The sequence below is a fragment of the Motacilla alba genome, chromosome 3, assembly GCF_015832195.1.
Source record: "Motacilla alba alba isolate MOTALB_02 chromosome 3, Motacilla_alba_V1.0_pri, whole genome shotgun sequence".
NCBI lineage: Eukaryota > Metazoa > Chordata > Aves > Passeriformes > Motacillidae > Motacilla > Motacilla alba.
In genome coordinates, this window is record NC_052018.1 from 81,298,162 (window position 1) to 81,318,941 (window position 20,780).

The 20,780-nt window shown below is 37.0% G+C and overlaps 1 protein-coding gene across 1 annotated transcript in view; it reads left to right on the forward strand.

Moving 5' to 3' along the window:
• The window catches only part of ADSS2 (adenylosuccinate synthase 2), a 37,998-nt gene extending 21,366 nt beyond the window's left edge, over nt 1-16,632 (forward strand). Inside the window, exons 6-13 of the mRNA XM_038131996.1 lie at nt 2,933-3,040; nt 3,321-3,402; nt 5,095-5,221; nt 7,990-8,144; nt 8,557-8,681; nt 9,652-9,749; nt 14,318-14,467; nt 15,318-16,632. Of these exons, the coding sequence (XP_037987924.1) occupies nt 2,933-3,040; nt 3,321-3,402; nt 5,095-5,221; nt 7,990-8,144; nt 8,557-8,681; nt 9,652-9,749; nt 14,318-14,467; nt 15,318-15,370 (898 nt within the window). The 3' untranslated portion in view covers nt 15,371-16,632. The remainder of the gene's footprint in view (nt 1-2,932; nt 3,041-3,320; nt 3,403-5,094; nt 5,222-7,989; nt 8,145-8,556; nt 8,682-9,651; nt 9,750-14,317; nt 14,468-15,317) is intronic.
• The last annotated feature ends 4,148 nt before the right edge of the window (nt 16,633-20,780 follow it).

Consider the following 20,780-nt stretch of genomic DNA (forward strand, 5'->3'; position numbering starts at 1 on the left):
GCTTGGTCAGTGGGTTAAAAAAATGATCCATGTGACTCTTGAATGTGGACTATGCAGGGATTATTTCTTACATTTTATCTTCCAGTGAAAGATTATATGCATAATTAAAGGGCTCTGTCTTTATATTCTGCCTTACGAGAAGGTTTCTAGTTGTTAATTTGCTAGTTTCTGTTTCCTAGTATTTTAATTGTTTACCCTGTTATTTGTTTCTGTAAAAATGCATTTCTCTTTATGAATATTAAAGAACCCCTTTGGCATCTCCAAATAACTGAAAGTCAGAGGTGCATGTAGATGTTCACATTGTCTTCTACAGAATGCTACTGATTTTCTGAATCTTTCAAAACTTTTAGCAGCTATCTTGCTATGTTTTTAACTTGTGCTTTCCAAGTAGCTCACTAGTTCTTGGGGATGGGGAAAAAGCTGGCAGAACTAACAGTGACCTGTCTGCTGCTGGGAAGCAGTGTAGTGCTATGGACTTCTCAGGTAACAGTAAACTTGAACTTCCAAAAGAGAGATTATATGGATGAAAAGTAATTGAGACATACTCATCTGAAAAATGTTTCATCCATGATAATAAGCTTTAAGAGAGTGTCTGATTTGGGTGTATCTTGCTTCACACCAGTTGCCATTGAGTGATAATTTGTCAGTGATTTTTACAAGGAGTCATTTTCACACTTGTCTGCACTGTACCAGCTCCCTTGTTAACCTACTGGTTTAGGATTTAAAAAGTAAACAGAACATATAGATAGAGATGGAAGAATATTCTTATTTTAATGAGCCATTATCAGCTGTTATCAGTGTGTATCAGCTATTCTTGAATATTTATGGAGCAGAAGCTAAAATTGCTATATGACAATATTTGCAGTTAAAAACATTGTCAGTCAAATCAGTTACTTGAGAGAAGGCACCACTCTATTGTTAAAGATCGTTAGGGAAAGCCCAATTAATTTGCTTTAAAAAACACTCCAGAAAAAAGTTACATTCAAAGCAAAAAAACTGAAGTCACTCTTAAAATTGCTAAATTTCTTTTTTCTGTGGAGTTCTTGATATTGTACAACATATGTTTTTCAAGCTTGTTAAAATTATCCTATTTCCTCCTAAATTTTAAGGCTAAACAACTGTCATGGGGAGAGTAGTACTACAGGCTGGCTAAGAACAGGCTATCATGGATTATCAAATGATGGTCTCTTGTTTGTTAGGGGCAAGGAATTGAAATAGTCTGCTCGCATGTCTTACTGCATATTTGACTACATGACATGGTTGGTGTTAAAATTCTTTTGTGCCTAAGACTTTGAACTATTACCGTTAGAATTACCATTCTAAATGGTAAGTTTATTTTTTCTTTTAACTGAATGCTCTTGCCTGGTCAAATGTAGCTCAAAAACTGTCACCAGTAGGCTCATTGTGTAGCTTCCCTTGCAGAAAAGTTATAGAAAAGCCTAATACAATCTAATCTAAAAATCCAATACAGTGTATTCTGCTTATACAGTTGTTTTAGCTTCTGTAAGTCCAGTCTTCTGACAAGTTTTTTATTAATTGGTATGTCTTAATGAAACAAAATAAATGGAAACCAACCCTTCTCTCTGTGGAGAGTGTGAATTGGGGTGGAAGCTAGAGTCAGTTGTTAAGCCACAGTGTTCTGGTCTGGTTACAGCGTGGTGCAAAGTTCATTAGAATGCTTTTTTTTTTTTGACTACATCACTCCCTGAGATTACTTGGTATTGAGTCTAATTGGAAGAATTCAGGTTTTTTTCCCCAATGTATTTTTGAATCTAATCCAGACTGGTAAGGAGTTACATACTTAGTATAAACTGTATTTCTGTTCACTCATCTATCAAGTGATACTCTGTAACGTAAAGTTTCCATATGACCTGTGCCTCCTACTTTACCTGGAGGCCCTCTTGAATTGAGTTATGATACCTTCAGGCAGTTTGAAGAACTATGGGACATTCTGCATATGCAGAATTTATAACTGAAGAAGAGTCTGTGTGTCTGTGTCTGATTGTGGGGGGGAAGAACCCAAACCAAACCAGTTAAAACTAAGTGCACAATTAAGCTTAGCAACATGTAGCACACTTCTGAAAATTTTGCAGACCTGTTCACTTCTCCTTAAAAAGTTACTTACTTTGAGCATGATGGGGAAGATATTTGATAATCTGCCTGTGATGAGTAAAGTTTGGTTCCATTTTGATAGCTACTTAGCCTGACTCTGGCAGAAGACATTCTCTGAAGTATCTGTACTTCTCTCACAGTAAAGTCAGTGCTAGCAAGTTTTATAATGTATCATCAGGACTTAAACTGGAAAAGGCTTTTCAGGGAGAGTGAGCAGGTAAGGGTAAGAAAAAGAATTCAGTTTTTCAGAATCAGCTACAGTGGAAAATCCATGCCTGAACTCTTAACATAGAGAGAGCATTTTGAGTGGCTCTGTCACTTTCAGATGTTTGGCAGTGTCTTCTGTTTTCCTGGCTCCAACTGAGGTATTTAGAATTAAATGAAATGTTTCTTATACACAAACACAAAATCCATACTCTTTGTGCTGTTGCTTTAGGGAGGACTTTCTTTAGGTTTTCAGGACAGTGTTTTAGGAAGATGTTTATTTCGGTTCAGTTCATAATACTGAAAGATGTTTTCTTGATATTTGGTTCCTTAAGTATAAAAGTTTAGAATTGTGTACAAATAAATATGTAAACATTTAATAAGCACAAAAAATTATTGGTTTAAAACAGAAGTATGTAGAAGATTAATATGTTTGCTTGTATAAACAGAGATATTCTAACACTAGATTGCAATCTAAAAAGATCATTTGTTTTAAATGCTTGAAACAAGGTTAAATGCTCACAATTAACAGCATTTCATTTTATGCTAAGGATGGAATAGCTTTAGAGAAAAAACACCTTTATATCAATAACTCTTTATTATTATCTTTTCAAAGTCTGGGAACTACCAAAAAAGGAATTGGTCCAGTATATTCTTCAAAGGCAGCTCGAAGTGGACTCAGAATGTGCGATCTTGTTTCTGATTTTGATGACTTTTCTGAGAGGTAATTACTGTACACAGCTGTAAGCATAGTTTTCAGTTTCTGGATAGTACCCTGTGTAATCAATTACATCTGTTTCCTGTTAATTTTCTTAATTAAAAGTTCTTTTAAAATAAAAAAATTATATATAATTTTATTAAATTATACGATCATGATTATTATCATAATTCATTGTTTGAAATGGTTAAATGACCAAATAACTGCAGATATGTAACCAGTAAAAATCGAGTGTTGGTGGGAGGAAAACAAGCAAAAACCTCAGTGAAGTATTTTTACCTTTCAGGTTCAAAGTGTTAGCCAATCAGTACAAAGCAATATATCCTACCTTAAAAATAGATATTGAAGGGGAATTGGAGAAGCTGAAGGTAAGCCTGATTCTGTCTCTCTGGTTATATAATCATTGTGTGCAGTTACTGATATGCAAATCCCTTGGTGTGACTGATGCTTGTTCTTGTGTCAGGAGTTAGTCTGTGTCATGGGAAACCATATGTATCAGTGTTGCAGAGTATGCTGCTATCCTTAAGGACACTCCTGGCTCTGTTTTATGCAACATTTCAAAACTTACTTTCAAGAGAAATACTGTGAATTTTAAGAAAAAGGCTTGTATGGGGCAATTTCTTCTTGACTTCTACTCGCTCAAACATACAATCTAGGAGAAAAAACAGGATTGTAACTGGGGGAAGTATGTTTCATTGTAAAGCAGAATGTTAAGCCCTTGGCTCAGAAAGTTAAGAATTGAAGTAAATAGTTTTTCTAAGTAATAAGCCTTAAAAAAATACCATCTAGCAACATAGAACAATGGAAATTGATAACAGCAGAACTAATGAAGCCTGATTGCCAGCAAACTAGTCTTGTGGTTAATAATGAATTCTGATTTGATGTTTTCCGTGAGATTGGGACAGTTGAGAGTTTCCTCACTGGTATTAAGTTTTATTTGCACAGCATCCAAATTAGGTGAAAATCTTATGATGTGTCTTACTGTTCTACCCAACCTTTTTATTTACGCTTTTTATAGAAAATTACCAGTATGAGATTTTTTTTTTTTAAGCCTTAAAATGTCAACCAAACGTGACATTGTTTAAAACCACTGAGGTGTGTGGGAAACAGGGAGGGCATGCACAATTACATAATTCTATAAGAAAATCAGGCCAAAGAAATCATCCTTCCTTTACCTTTGATTTTTACAGCTCTAGAGTAGGTTATATGGGAGTTCTTAGCACTTCTGTTTGTTTTACTTTAAGTAAGGCCTGTTGCACGTGTTGTTGTATTTTTATTAGTTTGTAGGTCTAGAAACCAGTTACAGTTGATTACTTCATAATACTTTATAGTTTACTTAATGCAGTTTAGGATTATGGAATATCTGAAACTCCTTGTTAAGGTGGAAACACAAGGCATATTTGTAGCTTGAGGAAAATTATTTGTCTTATGCTAATGCACTTGATTCCATTCTGAAAGACAAAGTGTTACATTTCACGTGGAGTAAATTGTTAAAATGAGAACTTCCATGGATTCTCATGGAGAAAGGCTGTGTACCAAGTGATAATCTGAACATTATTGGCTTCTTGCATCCAGCTACTCAGTGGCATTCAGGCATTTGATGCTGAATTCCAATAAATAACTTCACTTTTACTTAAAAATTATAGCTCACAATTGTGTGCATTTGTTTGCTTCAGATGGCCAGAAGTTGAGCTCCTTACATGCAGGTTTTGGGGGAGACATTTTGAACACTTGGAAATCAAAGACCAAATACAGTACAGTGATAATACTCATGCTTGAATGTTTCTAAAGCATTCCAGAAGTTTGGGTTTTTCTTTCCTCCTCATCCTTCCCCCTTTTTTCTTTCCTCCTAGGAAGAGTGTACCTATCTGTTGTGTAAATCTGAGTTTCACATTCTTCCTCCCTTTGTTCACATTATGGCATATTTAACTTTTTTTTTGTTTGCTTTTCCTCTTCAAAAGGAATACGAGCATTTTTATGAGGGAACAATAGCAATTCTGCTCTGGCTGACTTTTATCATAATGAAATTATACTATACAATAGTCTTTTGTGTTATTCAGGGCTACATGGAAAAAGTAAAACCAATGGTAAGGGATGGTGTTTATTTCATGTATGAGGCTTTACATGGACCACCAAAGAAGATCTTAGTTGAAGGTGCAAATGCAGCACTGCTGGACATAGATTTTGGTAGGTATGGTCTTTTTGAGACACATGTTGATATACACTTGCATTGTGAAAAATGAACATTAAATATAAACTCTCCTGTGATAAGCTGTTCTCATGGCAGAAGTGGTCTTTGTTTTGGAAGAACAGCACTCTCTATGACTAGCAAATAATACAGGGGTGGGTGAGTGGGTTGTTAATTAAATTATTTCAAAAAGCTGTAGGCTCTCCCATGAGTAATAATTTGAATGACATTATAGATCAAGTGGCTCCTCTTAGAGTGTAGCTATTACTTCAGCATCTCTAAATTGTAAATGAAATCACTGACAATTTTTACATCTGTGGAAATCACTTGAGAATAAAAATGGAGAGCTTTGAGAGGCAAAGCATATATGCAAAATACTTCTTGACTTTTGAAAAATCAGTTTGCTTTTTTAAAAAAGGCTTTATCTAACACTCAGTTTTCCATTGTTTCACATTGTTGGGAAAAGTGTTGGTAATCTTGATTGTTAATGAGGAAGGACTGAAAAGATTATCCCAGTCTATTTGATATTCAAAATTGTGCAGTTTTTCTTAAAACATTGTAAGTTTGCTAATAAATCAGAACATTCTAGGTAGTAGAAGCAGCTTTTTTTTTTAAATGGGATGATTATGCTTGGTTATTACGTTGTAATGACAGATAATCTGCCACTGTGTGAGCATAAGCAGCCAATGTGATTGGCTCCTGCATTTTGTTACATTTTTCTTCAGTCTCACGTGGCTTCGTAACGGGCATCATTTTTATTGTTAGGAAGATGCTAGCACCTGAAACTGAATCCTCTAAGGACTGCTGTCAAACAGTTATGAAACTGGCATGCACTCAGCTTTCAACCAATATGAGTTGTGGTATTGGGCATTTTCAATCATACTCAGTCTGAAAGCCTCTTATTTTAAGAGTAAGATGTGTCTTAGATTAGTCTCTGTAAGTATAAGCACCAAATTTTCTCATAATTGAATATTAGAAGACACATCCTTTTTTTACAAGCCAAAAAAAAAATAGAGGAAAAAAGTCTTCAGATATGCTTGTCACAGGGAAATCTTTGATGCAAAACTGAGATATTTGCAAAAAGGTCTATCTAGGGGGGTTATTTTCTTGTAAATGGTGAGTGTTTTGGATTTCATGTAAATAGAAGGTGCAGGCAGTCTGGAAGACATCAGGTATGTCTGTAATACATACAGAGTTGTTCAGATTAGTTTGATTTTTTTCCCTGCCTCTGCTGTGAGACCCAAACACATGAGAAAACCTGCTCTCCATAGGTAGCTACCATCAGTGGGTTGGACACTTGTGTTAACAATAGACAAGCCCTAGTCAAAAGGTTTGGTATTGCCAGTTTGATTATTAAGCAATCTGAATGAGGCTGTTGTCTGTGCTTCGTTGCATAGATGTCTTAATATTGAAGTGAGTTTTGTGAATGTGTGTCTGTTAGCTGTGAGGATTGTAAATCCCCAGGCTTGCAGTCCATCCCACTTTCCTGGAGCCTATAATGAAGCTCACGTGTGCATTTGTCTGGGAATGGGGGGGCAGGCATGGGGATGTGTGGTCTTCTGTGTTTTTAAGCACAGAGTAATGACAAAGCAATGTAAATATATCAGACTGGGAGGTGAAAGTGAGTAAGAACTGTTAATTGACTCTGGTTTTGACATCCACTAGCTATAGTCACCTGTCAGTACTAAGAAAAGTTTTACTACTGTGTTCTAAGATTAAAAGCTGATTAATGTTTGCAAACTGCTGTTACGCATCACCTGTAAGCCTGGGTTTGGAGTGATCTGAGATACCTGAAGCTAATCTGTGAAACCTCACTGATCAGTCTCTGAAGGATTTTTGACTTTGTAAAGATGTCGATATTGCTGAAAGAACTGTATTGCTTTTAGTTACTTTTGCCTTGGTTGTTCCTCTCTTACCTATCTCTGATTCATATCAAAAGACATACAAAAAAAGTCTGACACAACAGGTAGAAGTATCTTGCTTATGTGCAGTTATAGTGAGGCTGAAGTATTTGTTCACAATTCAGCTGAGGACTGGCATGCTCAGTTTCATTTGCCACTACTTAATAAAAAAAGGTATAAACCTAAGGATTTTGAGATGTTTAACTCTCTACTTTGCAGTCCAGGCTGCATTTTAAATGACAGCTGAATATTTAACTAGAGACAGACTTGTACTACTAGACTATATTCCAGGAGTCTTCTTTTTTTAATGATCTTTTACGCAAACAAAATTGTTCTTTCCAGAATTCTGCATTTCGTTGCAATTTCTTATCCTTACAACGTGCTGATTGGTTTGTAGAGTTTGTATTTTATTTTTCCTCTAAATTTAAAAATAGTAAATCTCCATTCTCTAACCTTTTAGTAGTTTTTTTTAAGAGTCTCCCTTCAAATTTTTATGTTGTTCAGTTAGTGAGTATATTTAGTGTAAGAAAGCAAGGCATGTTTTTCTGGTGTCTTACACCATTTTTTTACCTGTACCATCATTCAGAATTGTTATGTAGTCCATTTCCATCAGTTGAAGTAAGCAGTAAGATTGCTACCTTTTCCACTGAAGGTGGATCAGACAATATACATACAAAGCTAAGAGCTTACTGAATGTGTTCTTGACTGTAAAATACTTCTATTGTGTGTTTTGATTTTGAGTGTTGTAAAATCTAGGTAAGTGCAGTGCAAGTACTATTTCTCACCAGGTTAGACTTTTAAAAAAAAAACACTTTAAACCCAGTGTTTTAATAATTTTCTAAACCAAATGTTTTGGTTTTTAATAGGCACATATCCTTTTGTGACTTCATCAAACTGCACAGTTGGAGGTGTGTGCACAGGTCTGGGCATGCCACCACAGAATGTCGGGGAAGTGTACGGGGTTGTGAAAGCCTACACAACCAGAGTTGGAATTGGTGCCTTTCCTACAGAACAGGATAACGTGAGTATTTCAGCCTCAGGTGTGAAATAACTTGGTGTGTCTTGTCTGAATTTTATTAAGTCAGTGTTAACAATGGTTAAGTGCAAGTATGTAAGTGACAGTGTGTTTGGATGTCTCAATCTTCTGATTCTAGCCTGAGCTTACAGGACTGCCCAACATGATTGCAATTTTCTTAGACATTTCTGTGGAATAGAAGGTTAGAGCAGGAACAAATTTTGCCTAAAAATTGTTCTCTTGAATTAGAAAGAACATTTTGTATTGCTGTGTTCATCCAAATGCACGGCATTGTGAAAAACTGGGGGAAGGACTTTAAAGGTAATTTACAATATATTGTAAAATGTTAAATAAACACCTGCATCATGTGTTGCAAATCAAAGAAACCCTCTTGCTGATGTGTCTTACTCTTTGTTAGGAAATTGGAGAATTGTTGCAACAGAGAGGCAAAGAGTTTGGTGTTACCACTGGTAGGAAGAGAAGATGTGGCTGGCTGGACCTTGTCTCACTCCGATATGTCTATATGATCAATGGATTTACTGCGTGAGTTGTTTGCTGAGCTTTGCTGGCAACTTGACCGAAAACCATGAAATGCTGTAGATTACTGTAAATAGTACATATACCAGTTAGTAACATTTGCACTGTTAATATTGATCTCTTGATTGTTTTGATATTTTGATAAATTAGCTGTTCCTCATTTTTCCTATCCTTAAGTATTTTTACATTTGATATTTTCATAGATGTAGATTTTTCTCTCCTTTCTTTATGGAGTTTTTTTTGTTAGTTTGTCTTCAAAATAAGATGGATGGGAAACCATCAGTGTCTCCATTAGTATGTGTAAGTATTAAAAATACAGATATGTGCTTGGGATGTTAATCAAAATGAAAGATGGGTGCCTGAAACAAATTGGTATAACATTTCTAGCAGATCAAATAGTGTAAATACTTATTTTATTTAAATACCTCTGTTTTTCTTGTTCTTTGTGGGTTTTGTTTTAAATAAGATGTAGCCAGGTATTTGTAGAGCCAGTGCTGGATTATTTTTCTGCCTTCACTGTAGGACAGGAACATTTGGCAGAGGACAGGAACAGACACCAACAGGCATCATGCAATGAAATGGTCATCCTAAATAGTTATACTTTAAATGGTTAGGTATCTTGGCAGCACCCGCACCAATTAAAATTGTAACACTTAAAGCCGTAGACAAATTAATTCAATTGGAGAATACCTGTTCTTTGATTTTTTTGGGCATTTTCATGTAGTACTAGATCGAAGGATGCAAGAAAAATTGTGTTTAATTCTTTTTTGGTGCTGTCATCTCATTTCAGAGGTTGTTTTTTGGTTTGGGATGTTTTTTTAAGTCAGACCAGCTAACAGATTAGTGCCATATGAGATATTTTCCTAAAGAAATAAAATTAATTGGAGGAATCAATTTTGTTTGATTTTTTTTTTAACAATATCATAAGATTCAAGAGTTGTTGAAGTTGTTTAACCAGAGTAATGTTTCTTTATAGATTGGCACTTACCAAATTGGATATCTTGGATGTATTTCCAGAAATCAAAGTTGGTGTTGCATACAAACTAGATGGTGAAAAAATACCTCATTTTCCTGGTAAGACTACTTATTAAAAAAATTTAGATTTTGACAAAATGTAATGTGGTACTTTTAAATGCATTTGACTTCTATTTGTAAAACTTACAAGAGCAGTATCTTGCTTCAGCATCAAGCCATTCATGTCTTCCAGATGCACCAGACATATCTTTTACCATACCAGTGCCTGCACCCTAAAAATACCTGTACCAAATACTGAATTTTGTCTACTAGAAAGATTCAAATAGCTATATATGTTACTATTTGTCCTTTTTATTTTATACAGCCTACATCACCTTCAAGCTAAATTGGAAGCTTGTTTCATACTCTAAACTCTGTTACCTGGTTCCCACTACTGTATTGATGCCCATTATTAGCAAGCCAGCTCTTCATTTAAGCATGCAGTGAACCCCATAAGAGAACTGGTCCTGTTGAAAAGCCAAGTTTTTCTTTCCTCCTGTTACATTTCTAACAGTTCACTTTCCTTTTATGATTCATGGAGCAGCCAAAAACCTACAAAAGCTACACAGTGTAAAAGAGGGGCAAGGGGTGAGGCAAGAAACTATCAACTTTTAGTTAAGGTGAAAGCAAGACTATTTTCTAATGCATAACCAATGTACATCAGCTCAGCATGATAGAAGCTGTAGTTCCTGAGGAGGACAGTGGTCATTTTTACTTGAAGAGTGTACCTACATGTTAAAATATTCAAATATCACAAGCCGGTGTTTTTATAGATAATGCGTTGTGTTCAGTTTGTGATAGTCAGACATACTGCAGAAAAAAAGGAAGAATATAAAGCAGTACTAAAGATTGGGCTTTTTGATTTTCATAATGTGCACATATATGCCCATTTTCATTCTAATTGGTACCTGAGGGTTAGAGGCTGGTCACAGGTTACAGTTTTTCATGTGATATCATCATCATCAGAGAACTTCTTGTGGGTGAGGAGATCAACTGTAGTAATTGAATACAACTCACAGTAGGATTTATGTAGTACAAAGATGTAATTATGTGTAAAGGAGTAAGTGATGATCTGCCACTAGTCCTTGAAAATAGCACATATCTATTAAGAGTAATTCATAAGGAATTTAAAAAAATCTTTTGTTTCTCCATGTGCTTGTGGGAGTTTTCTAACACATTTGCTGTCCAGAATCTTCAAACAAAAGTGCTAGTTCCAGTCTGAATGCATGCTGAATGACTTTGATTCAGGAAATATAGTACTCATCTTGCATTAAACCAGGGAATGCTTTTCCCTTTTTAAGACTCAGATTTTACCTGATTGGTACTCATATCAAAACATTAGGGACATTTGTGTTTACTTGAAATGGCCTTTGAACATAATGGAGGTTGCCTATTTGAATTGAGAACTACTCAGTAAATGCTTTTGCTGGGGCCTGTTGTATGATCTTGTGCTCAAGCCAGGAAATCATTTTCTGGCAGTCCATCCTTAAAGATGACATAAGCAGGTGGCCATGTTGTACAGTAATCAGATGTCAGTATCTCTCAGGGCCAGAATCTTATTAGGTACAACTCTTGAGGGAACAGACTTTGTTCCTTGTATACCCCTAGGTAACAGCTGACCTTCGGTCATAGCAGCACAATGTGGCTCGCCTGCCTGTATTTTTCTTTACTGTATGAACAATTAAGAATTCTGGTAGAACTTTAGTAGAAGCTGTTGACATGCTGTCTTCCTTAAAGCATCAGGAAGGAGTTTGAGCTGAACTTCTGGTAAGCTGGAAGATGCTGTCTCTCACAGTGCCTCTATGTTCCACACATCTCTTTGCTATACTCCTCACCATTTGGCAGCATTTTCAGCACACATGCTGCAGTTAATCCCTGCCCCTGGCATAAAAAACAAAAGGTAACTTTATTCCCACTTTGTGTTTTGCAGACCATTGGACTGTTTCTGATGTCTACATTTCTGCATGCTGTGTGCTTGCGTTTTTTTTTTTAAACGTGCCACTGACATTGGAATTTAATTTAGAAGAAAACTAGTCTGGGAAGCTCTCACTGGCAGACTTTTTCTTTCTCTCTCCCCTTCCTACCCTCCCACTGTCTTGGAGATGTTCATGATTTACCCTTCTTGTGAAATGACTGTCTCTAAATTAGAATCACACACTGTACCCACCATCTCAGGAAAAGCGTGCCATGTTTCATATATTGTTCCTTTTTCCTCCTGGATTGGAGAATCATTTGAGTCTCACTCAAGGTTTTTTAGCTTAGCTTTCTGTGTGCATTTCATAATTGCTTCTTAAGCAGGAACCTAAAATGTCTTGTCAATTTATGGCTGCCTTCAGTTGGTGTTACTGAGGCTGTAGTCTTCTGCTGGACAGTGGTAGTTTATGGAAGACAGAACTTCCTGCTAGCTCTGAGCCAATCAGTTAAAAAAGAATGTGAAAGCTATTGTCTAGTTCTCTAATGCCTCCTGTCCGAGTTCAGACATCAGTTATTTCAGCACAGAGAGACATAACCTCTAGCTCAGGAGACTTTGAAAACACAGATGCTTAGGAAATTGGGAGATGACTTTGGACAAGCTTTACTTTCATGCTTGTTGGTTTTTTTTTTTTTCTTGCACTTATTCCCTGGGTATTTGCTGTAGTTTAAAGAGCTGGCACACTATTCTGGATGCACCTTTGGTCTAACCTACATGACTGTTTCCATGTTCAGTTTCTGGAAATTGCTGGAGGATCTTTCTCTTACAAAGGTTCCAGGGTCCCAAATCTGAGATATTTTTTCTGAGTTGGAAGTAGCATCACAGCACTCTTCAAATTATGATATCATTGTATTTGCTCTGTCTATTATATAGTTAAGGAATATTCTGGGAACCCTAAAACCCACTGAGGGGAAAGCTCAGTGAAAAGAGGAGAGAAATCTAGATGGTGACTAGATCTGGTACTACACTGAGCTCAGTTTGTAGCTTGTCTTTACCACACATCATTTTTATCACACCTGCTGTGACAAAATTAAAGAATCATTTGAAACATCAAACGATGCATCCCTTCTTTTTCTTCTCTCTTGGGGGGAGGTAAGGAGTACAGGCTAATGGAAGATTGTAGTCAATATTAGACCGTTCAATACCAAATGCTTTCAGCTGTCTCCCCCTAACCTCAGCAGAGAGGCTTCAAAGAAAAAAGGGCTGTGGACATCCAAGATGAGGTGTTCATTCCCTCTCCCTCTTCAGAAAGAGGGAGGCTGGGAACCATCTGCACTGCCGGGAGATCACTTTGTGGTTGTGCACTTTGAGTGTGTCTGTTCTGTTGTACAGATCACCTGCACAGCAGACAACATCTCACTTGTTACTTCTGACAGTGAAGTGCTTATCCTTGGCTTCTGCAACCAGACATCCTTAATGTGCCGGTCTGTTCTCATTGCCATGAGTATTGGTTCAGAGTTCTTTTACCCTGGGAACGCCTTGGTCCAAAACTTTGCACATTTCTTTGCTGTTATAGACTTTAAGGACAGCAGAGCAGTCTTCTTTCAGCCTTCCTCAAAATGCCTAGCCCATTAAGGCTGTCCTTACAGGACTGCTGCTGTTGAACTGTTGCCTGCATCAGGACAAATTGTCCAATGTGCTGAGCTTGAGTTTGTTGGCTACACACATGCTGGACGGGATTAGCGTGTGGTTTTGTATTTGCACCTCTACTGTACCTCTTGCACCTCAAACCCTTTCCCAGGCTGACTAGCTGTCCTGACAGGAGTGACTTGAACTGAGATACTGAGCCTACATAAATTAATTACTATGTCCTCTTTTTCATGAAGGCAGGAAGGAATGCCTGACTCCTCCCATTTTAAAATCAACGTATTTTGATCATTTTCAGATTAAAGCCCTTTGTTTTGCTGTCCTGTGTCATTCCAAGACTTAATGTTCAGATAATTACTGTGGAGTGATTCAGTTCCAGAACAGTATGCCTAGCATGTTTTTCAGAAATCAGCACAGGATTCATAGTTAAAGGACAACATTGTAGCAAGTTACTAAATGAAAAACAAAATATTGCTTCTCTTCTGAGAAGCAGTGGGAACAGTTACTGTTCGTACATCCTGTGGGACTCCACACTGGTTGATAAATTCATTGCAGAGTTTGGGGCAGAGGGTCTGTGGGTATCAGAGGTCTGTTAAGTCTTAAGTACATCTTACGACTATGTTTAGTAAAAGGTACACTCCTATGCCATTTTAAAATATGTTTTAGCTGCTTGATACTTACAAGCTGGTTCTTAATTTTGCTTTCACAATTCCCTTAGGAAGAGGGATCTAGTTGTCAGTATTTGTTCAGGAAAAAAAAAAAAAGCAAAACCATTTTGGGGAATTATTTCCCTGAAAAGTTGTTTTGTGAACTGAAAGGTTGTGGTTTCAGCAAAATATATGCATGTGACTGAGCACTGGAATTCCTGAAGTCTGAGTCCTGATAGTTCCTGCATTTTTTCCCCTTATGCTTACATTAACATAACCCCTGACACTTTACTGGCTGCAGTGCTTGTATTACCTTATGAGCAAGCCTCTTTGTGTAAGAGGTAACACCTCATTAGTGTTTCATGGTAGAGAATATACAGTATCCATTGGCATAAAATTTTTTGTTTCTGTTTGCTTCTCAGCCAACCACGAAGTCTTAAACAAGGTAGAGGTTCAGTATGAGACACTCCCAGGATGGGTTACGGACATCTCAAATGCCAGGACGTTTGATGAGCTGCCTGTAAATGCACAAAATTATGTTCGTTTTATAGAAATGGAGTTGGGTGTTCCTGGTGAGTAGAACAGATTTTCTTCTTACTGTCTGGGTTATTCCTGCTCCATGAAACCTGTTTGGTATTTTGTATTAATGAACACTCAAATACTGAAAACTAGTTTCTAACTGTGCTTATTGTGATGTACCTGGTGCCACTGGTGATTATGGTATTTCTACTTTTTATTTAGTTGTTGAACTCAAAATTTTCAGAAGTTTTAATATACATTCCTTCTCTGGCTTATAGTATAGTTCTTGTTCAATTAAGATTTTTTTTTTTTGTAACTCGCTCAAGTGTCTTTTAGACTGGGTTATAATCAGGGTTTAGTTTTGCTATGATCATAAAGTCAGTGGCACTATGGGTTATTAATTAGTATGATGAATTATATATGAGAGTATGTATTGAGAGTATATACATATATATATGTATAAATATATATGAGTATGTATGAGAGTATGTATTGAGAATTGAATTATATACGAGAGTATGTATATATATATATATATATATTCCTGAATTGATATATTTCTCAATGCTCCCTAATAAAGGTGATCCTGTGATTCCATCCAAAGCTGGGAGTTAGGAAATGATGCAAATTTTTACTTTTCTGATAGTTTCTAACTATCCTTTATATTACAGTTTGTAAAAGTGATTAATTTGTTATGGCAGCTTCAAGAATACCTGCTTTTTGAAGTTGTCATTGTATTCCTTGAGAACAACAGACAAAGTTCTCGTTTCTTAATGTGTGAATAGTATATGCTGTGTTTTTATTCAAAATGTGGTGCTTAAGAAGATGAGTTTGTATCTTAAGATACAATCCACTCTTGCTTTGTATTACTTACAATAGAAGTTTGCTTTTTCTCTCCTGCAGTTAAATGGATTGGAGTAGGGAAATCCAGGGAATCAATGATCCAGCTGTTTTAAAGATTTCAGATGCATGGAAGAAAGCACACTCCTCAAAAGACTGCTCGTTCTTAAATGCATTAGTAGCCCGCAAAGCAAAGATGTTGGAAAGATAGATTTTTGCATGGGAAGAAATGCTAGAGTTGATACCCCCAGATCAATTGCTACTCCTGAAAGAGACTCTTAACATGAACCTGTATCAATTCCTGTTCAACTGCAATTACCAGGACACTTGTCATTGTTGTTCAAGGTGCCATCAGATTTTTTTCTTTACCTAATATTTACTTCATAATGTAATTCCTGTTTGAAAATCTAAGGTAGCATTGCTTTCATGACTGTTTGTCTTTGTTATCCTCTCTCTGCTTTTGGCGGCGTTACTTCCCTGAAATTTTAGACAGTAAAAATAATGCAGTTTTGCACAAATAGTTTTACATCCTCATTATTTGTATTCCTAAAGCTGTTGTATTCTTAATGACTGGTCTTGTGAGTGATTAAAGAGGGGGAGTCTGATTTTATAATGCTATAAATGCTGTCTAAATTATTGTGTGATCTCTTTTTTAAAAGAAGACGTGATGCCAAGTTGTTATGAATGTCCAGGTTTTTTTAGCTGTATAACACAGGAAACTTACTCTTTGTAACTCACAGAGGACACTCAAGTGTTTACCAGGAAGTGTGCCCAGACAGGTAGAAAACTGATATTGTAAAAAGTTCATTTGCAATTATTAAAGAACCGTTCTGATTTTGAGTTACATGTTTTATAATGTTACTCTTTCTTTTCCTGGCATTTTAAACTCTGTGCTTCTTCGCTTCCCAGGCGTGTATCTTAAACTGTTCTCCTAATTAAATGGGGTTATATTTATATTTTGTGAGAAGTCTAACGTTTTGATGCCCTTTTAAATTCTTTTCTTCAGATTCAATTGAAGATCCTTCTCTGGAGGATTGCCAAAGTGCAGACACTTCTGTATTTATAAGTTGAAGATGCTATAGAAATAACATTTAATGTATTCCACGTATTTGTTTTGGGTGTGGGGTTAATAACAAGTGTTCACCTCAAGACATCTGACATATTTTGGATTATTGTTGGGAAATGTGGAAATGTTCCAGAACCACTTAAATTTATAACCATTATTATCTATTCCAAAGAATCTGATTTCTTTTTGCAACAACCCAGTAATTATATTTTCCCTTTGCAGATTACTGAGAATGACTCTGTTTTTACACACTGTGCTGTGGTGTTCATGTGCTTCTTTTTCACTTCAAATAAAACCTACTTTGTTTCATAAGCCCAAGTTTGTATCAGGGTGGGGCAACAGTTTTAGATATAGTTTAGTAGATTTTGGCTGCATATAAGAATATATGAATGAATATAAGAAAATTCTAATGCAAAATAAAAGATACGGGGCCTTTTTGTTTGTCATGAGTAACCACATGTTACCTGAAATGGAATAATTTGTTGGACTATGCTGCTGCTGAGGTGGTTAGCACAATTTTTATGTTCTAAATTGACACAAAATAAAATTGCTTGTCGTAAGAGGAGAGACAGGAGGGTTGAAGGATAAAACTACTGATTTTTAAGGAGCATTTTCTATTGACTTGCTTGCATGTGACAGAGCATTTACTGGGGTCTGTATTTTACTTGTGTAATGTCAGGAAAGAGGTGGATATCACAGAATGCTGGAAAACTGGCAAATACAGTGAGAAGCCTTTGTATCAGCTCTAGTTTTGCTGTCAGCCTTGCAGTCCAGGAGAGGACCATACCATCCCTCCCTAGCTAAAGGACATCTTGAATGAAAAATATTTTCCTAGTTCCCAGATGGAGAGAAGGAGGGGTAGAACTGTTTGAAACGTAAATTCCAGTGTTTATTTAGAAGGAAAAAAAGTTACTTTTTTTCTAGGCAGTAGAGGGAATTGATGTTGCAAGGTGAACAATAGGTAATAATTAGTAAGTAATCTTGTTCCCTTATAGCTGTAGGAGGCACCAAGGTGATCTGTGCTATCAGTGAAACTACCAGCCAATGACTGTGGGCCTAGCTGGTTCAAAAAAGTGAATAAATAAATAAATGAGGGCATGTTGCCTTCTACAGTCAGTGAATAAATAAAACACATCCATGGAGCTGTGTTTCACTTCTGCCAAGCAGACACCTTCAAGTTCAGGGTTTCAGTTTTTCCACTGTTGTAAGCCCACTGTACAAACTACCATTGCTTTTCAGTGGAGGAATTCATATTCCTGGATGCAGCAGTGTTTCTGAGCAATACAGCAGTAGTCTAAAATGATACAAAGTATTTGTGCAGTATTTTGGAAGAAACAAAACAGAACTGCCTTGGGTACAATACTGATTTATATTCTTTTGCTGTCTTTTAAATTCAGCTGAGATTTTTCTTTGAGTCTTCTGTTCAAGGGCAGGCCTGGGAAATTGAGAACATTCTCCTACCAGTATTGGTCCAGGATATATGTGGTCTAGGATCTCTTCGTTTGTATTTACTCCCATGACCTGGAACAAAGAATTTCTCAGTTTCAGGTGGTTAAACTTGGCATCTGTAAAGTGTTTTATGTTGTCTCTGCATGCTAGTTTTGCCTAAGTTTTCCTGGAGTGAATTCTTAGACTGGTGCACTTTCCTTGTGTCAAAGAACGGCTATACCCTACCAATTTTCCCTCCCTCAGATTTCTCCCCCTTATTTCACTTGTACAGATGGGGAAATAGATGGGATGTTATCACCAACCTGAGTGTGGTGGGAACAAATACTAAAAGTTACAGGGATTTTTTCAAACTTCATGTTCACCTGTGGAACCAAGAAGGAAGAAGAGAACAGCAGCCTAATACTTTACCTTCAGCTCTGTGTCCAGCAGGAGCAAAGGTAAATGGCTTTGAAGGCACACATAGTTTTGTAGCTCTAGATAAAATTCTGTTCTGCCTCCCTTCTACTTCATTAGTCAAGAAAGGAATTGGACTAATTCTCAAAGGAATTGCCCCACTCATTGGCAAAAGGCTTTCTGTTACCTGTCATAGGCTAGTAGTAAGCTGTGGTAAAAAGACAAACCTTCATACTTAGACAAGCATCTATTTCTGGGGCCCTTCCTCTGTCCTCTCTCTCTCTCTGAAGGCTCTTCAGTCACTGCCATGTAAGGGGAGAGGATGGCAGCATAGGATAGTAGTTGAAATTGATTCTCCTCCAAGTGTCCCCTCCTGGTAATGGGATGTTTACAGGAGGCACAGATACCTGTTAGACCAGACAAGGCTGGTGACAGACAAGGTATTTTGATCTCATTCTGTTCTTGCTGCCACTGAAATATTTATGAGGCTCAATCTCCCAGGCTTGTGCTGTAGTGCAGCATTTAATAGCTCTTATGTCCCTATAGATTAGTGAGCCTCCTTTACTAACTAAATAAGGGAAAGTGAGGGATACTTCTGCTGCTTAGCCTTTCCATTTGTGTTCCACATGTAATTGGGTTTTGACATGCAGCTAATGGACAAAATCTTCAGATGAAGGGGCAGATGTGATGTTGATGTCATCGTGCTTTCGTCTACCATCACCCTGGAAATATGCATTCTAATAAAAGATGATCGTTTCCTTTTGCTGTCACAGCCAGCTCTCTGACTGAAACATAATCAAAGGTGTGACTAGTTTAGAAAATGTAAAGGGCAAAATAGCTGGGAAGGAAAGACAATGCAATCAGGTGAGTTTTTCTCCTGCCTATACTGTTAGTAGTCACTGAAACAGTGAAACTTAACAAACCTGTTGGTACAGTAATCAAACACGCTTACTTTTGATTTTTCACAGCTTTACATACTGAAGGTAAGGTATAGACTGCCGTGCATGCTTTTGTACACACAATGCATTACTGACTTAAAATTTTGCACCATTTTTTGTTGATTAGAGTGTAACAACTCATTTGACACGTAGTCTTTAAAATACCTTGCAATTTACACATTCAAATATCTTCCATTCAGCTTTAGACAGATAACACTTTTAATCCCAGTGTCCTTCACTGCCAGTTTGGAACCACTAGTCAAGTAATATCAAAGCAATGTATTTTCTTATACTCCACTAGATTTTTTCACTGATTAATCTATTTGTGCATGCACCCGGGTACTTACTCTTCAGCTCTTTTGATGCACACTGCTGAAATTATCAATAGTTTATTTGAGTAACTATTCTTAGATAACAATTGCCCAAGTAAAGATGGCTTTCCTTGTCTTGTTCCCTGGTAGACAGTTACTGTCTGCTGATTACAGAAGGTGGTCTGGTTCTTACAGAAGGAACTGGGATACCTCGGAGTTGGTAGTTGGCATGCCTTTGGAGGCAGCTCTTTTTTCCAAATCATGAGATGACTTCACTTTTTTTCCCTGCATGCAACTTAGGACTAGCTTGTTAATAGTGAAGCACACCTCCCTAGTTCATCTTCCATGTCCCTCTGACAAGAAAACCAGCGTGGATCACTCAGTTGTGTTGAGAAAAGGGCAAGTCAATTGTTGCTTTGAATGAAGCGTGATTGTACCAGTCACTGGTGGTCTTTTCCTGAGAGCTGAATTGTCAGAGTCAGGATGGGAGGGTGTTTCAGCTTTGCAGTTTATTACAAAGCCAGTTGCAGTTTACCAAAAGGTCTGGGCAAAAAGCATAAATCATTCTGTAATCTCATGCTGACATATGGTATGTAAATACCATGATCCACCCAAAAGGTAGCCAGAATTATAAATGTACTTTCTAATCTCCTGCTGAAATGAGCACTCAGTATAATGCAGCTGTAATCTAATAGATATTAACAGCCTGAGAATGTACAGTAAGACCTTAATAATTCAGTATTGTTCAATTGGCTCCATCTGACTTGTAATTAGCCCGATAAGGGTTGTGCCTCTTGCAGTCAAGCAACTAACTGCATTAGTTCAGTATCAAAAGAATTTTCAAAGCCTTGACTACTCAATATAAATAGCCTACAAGATTTTACTTCATTTTTCTCATAAAATACTTTGAAGTCAATGTACAATACAACAAAATTTCATAGGGGAGAAGAAAAATACAGATTTTTTTTTTACAGCAATTTCCATTCTGGATTCTCAAATACATGATAAATTCAGGCCATGCAGCACTCCTGGTACGGCCAAAAACTTTTGACTGTAGCTTTGGTTTCCTCTGCCTGGGTTCTGCTGTTCATTTGTAGATCAAATAAAAAAATCACTAGAAGTTGTTGCAGTGTTGACCGCAATAGGCATAAAAGGGGGAAGGCTTATTCCACGGGTCTCATGAGTTTACTTTGATGCATAAACTTACCCTGAGCTCCTCTGGATGCATGTGACTTGTGGAGCCGTCCTAGCTGCCCATGACCGAAACCAGACATCCTTTCCAGGATGAACAGCTGAGCAGATGAAGCAAGCAAATAGAGGATAATGAAGTGAAGGTACAAGCAGCAGACTAGACAGCAAGAAGCCCAAC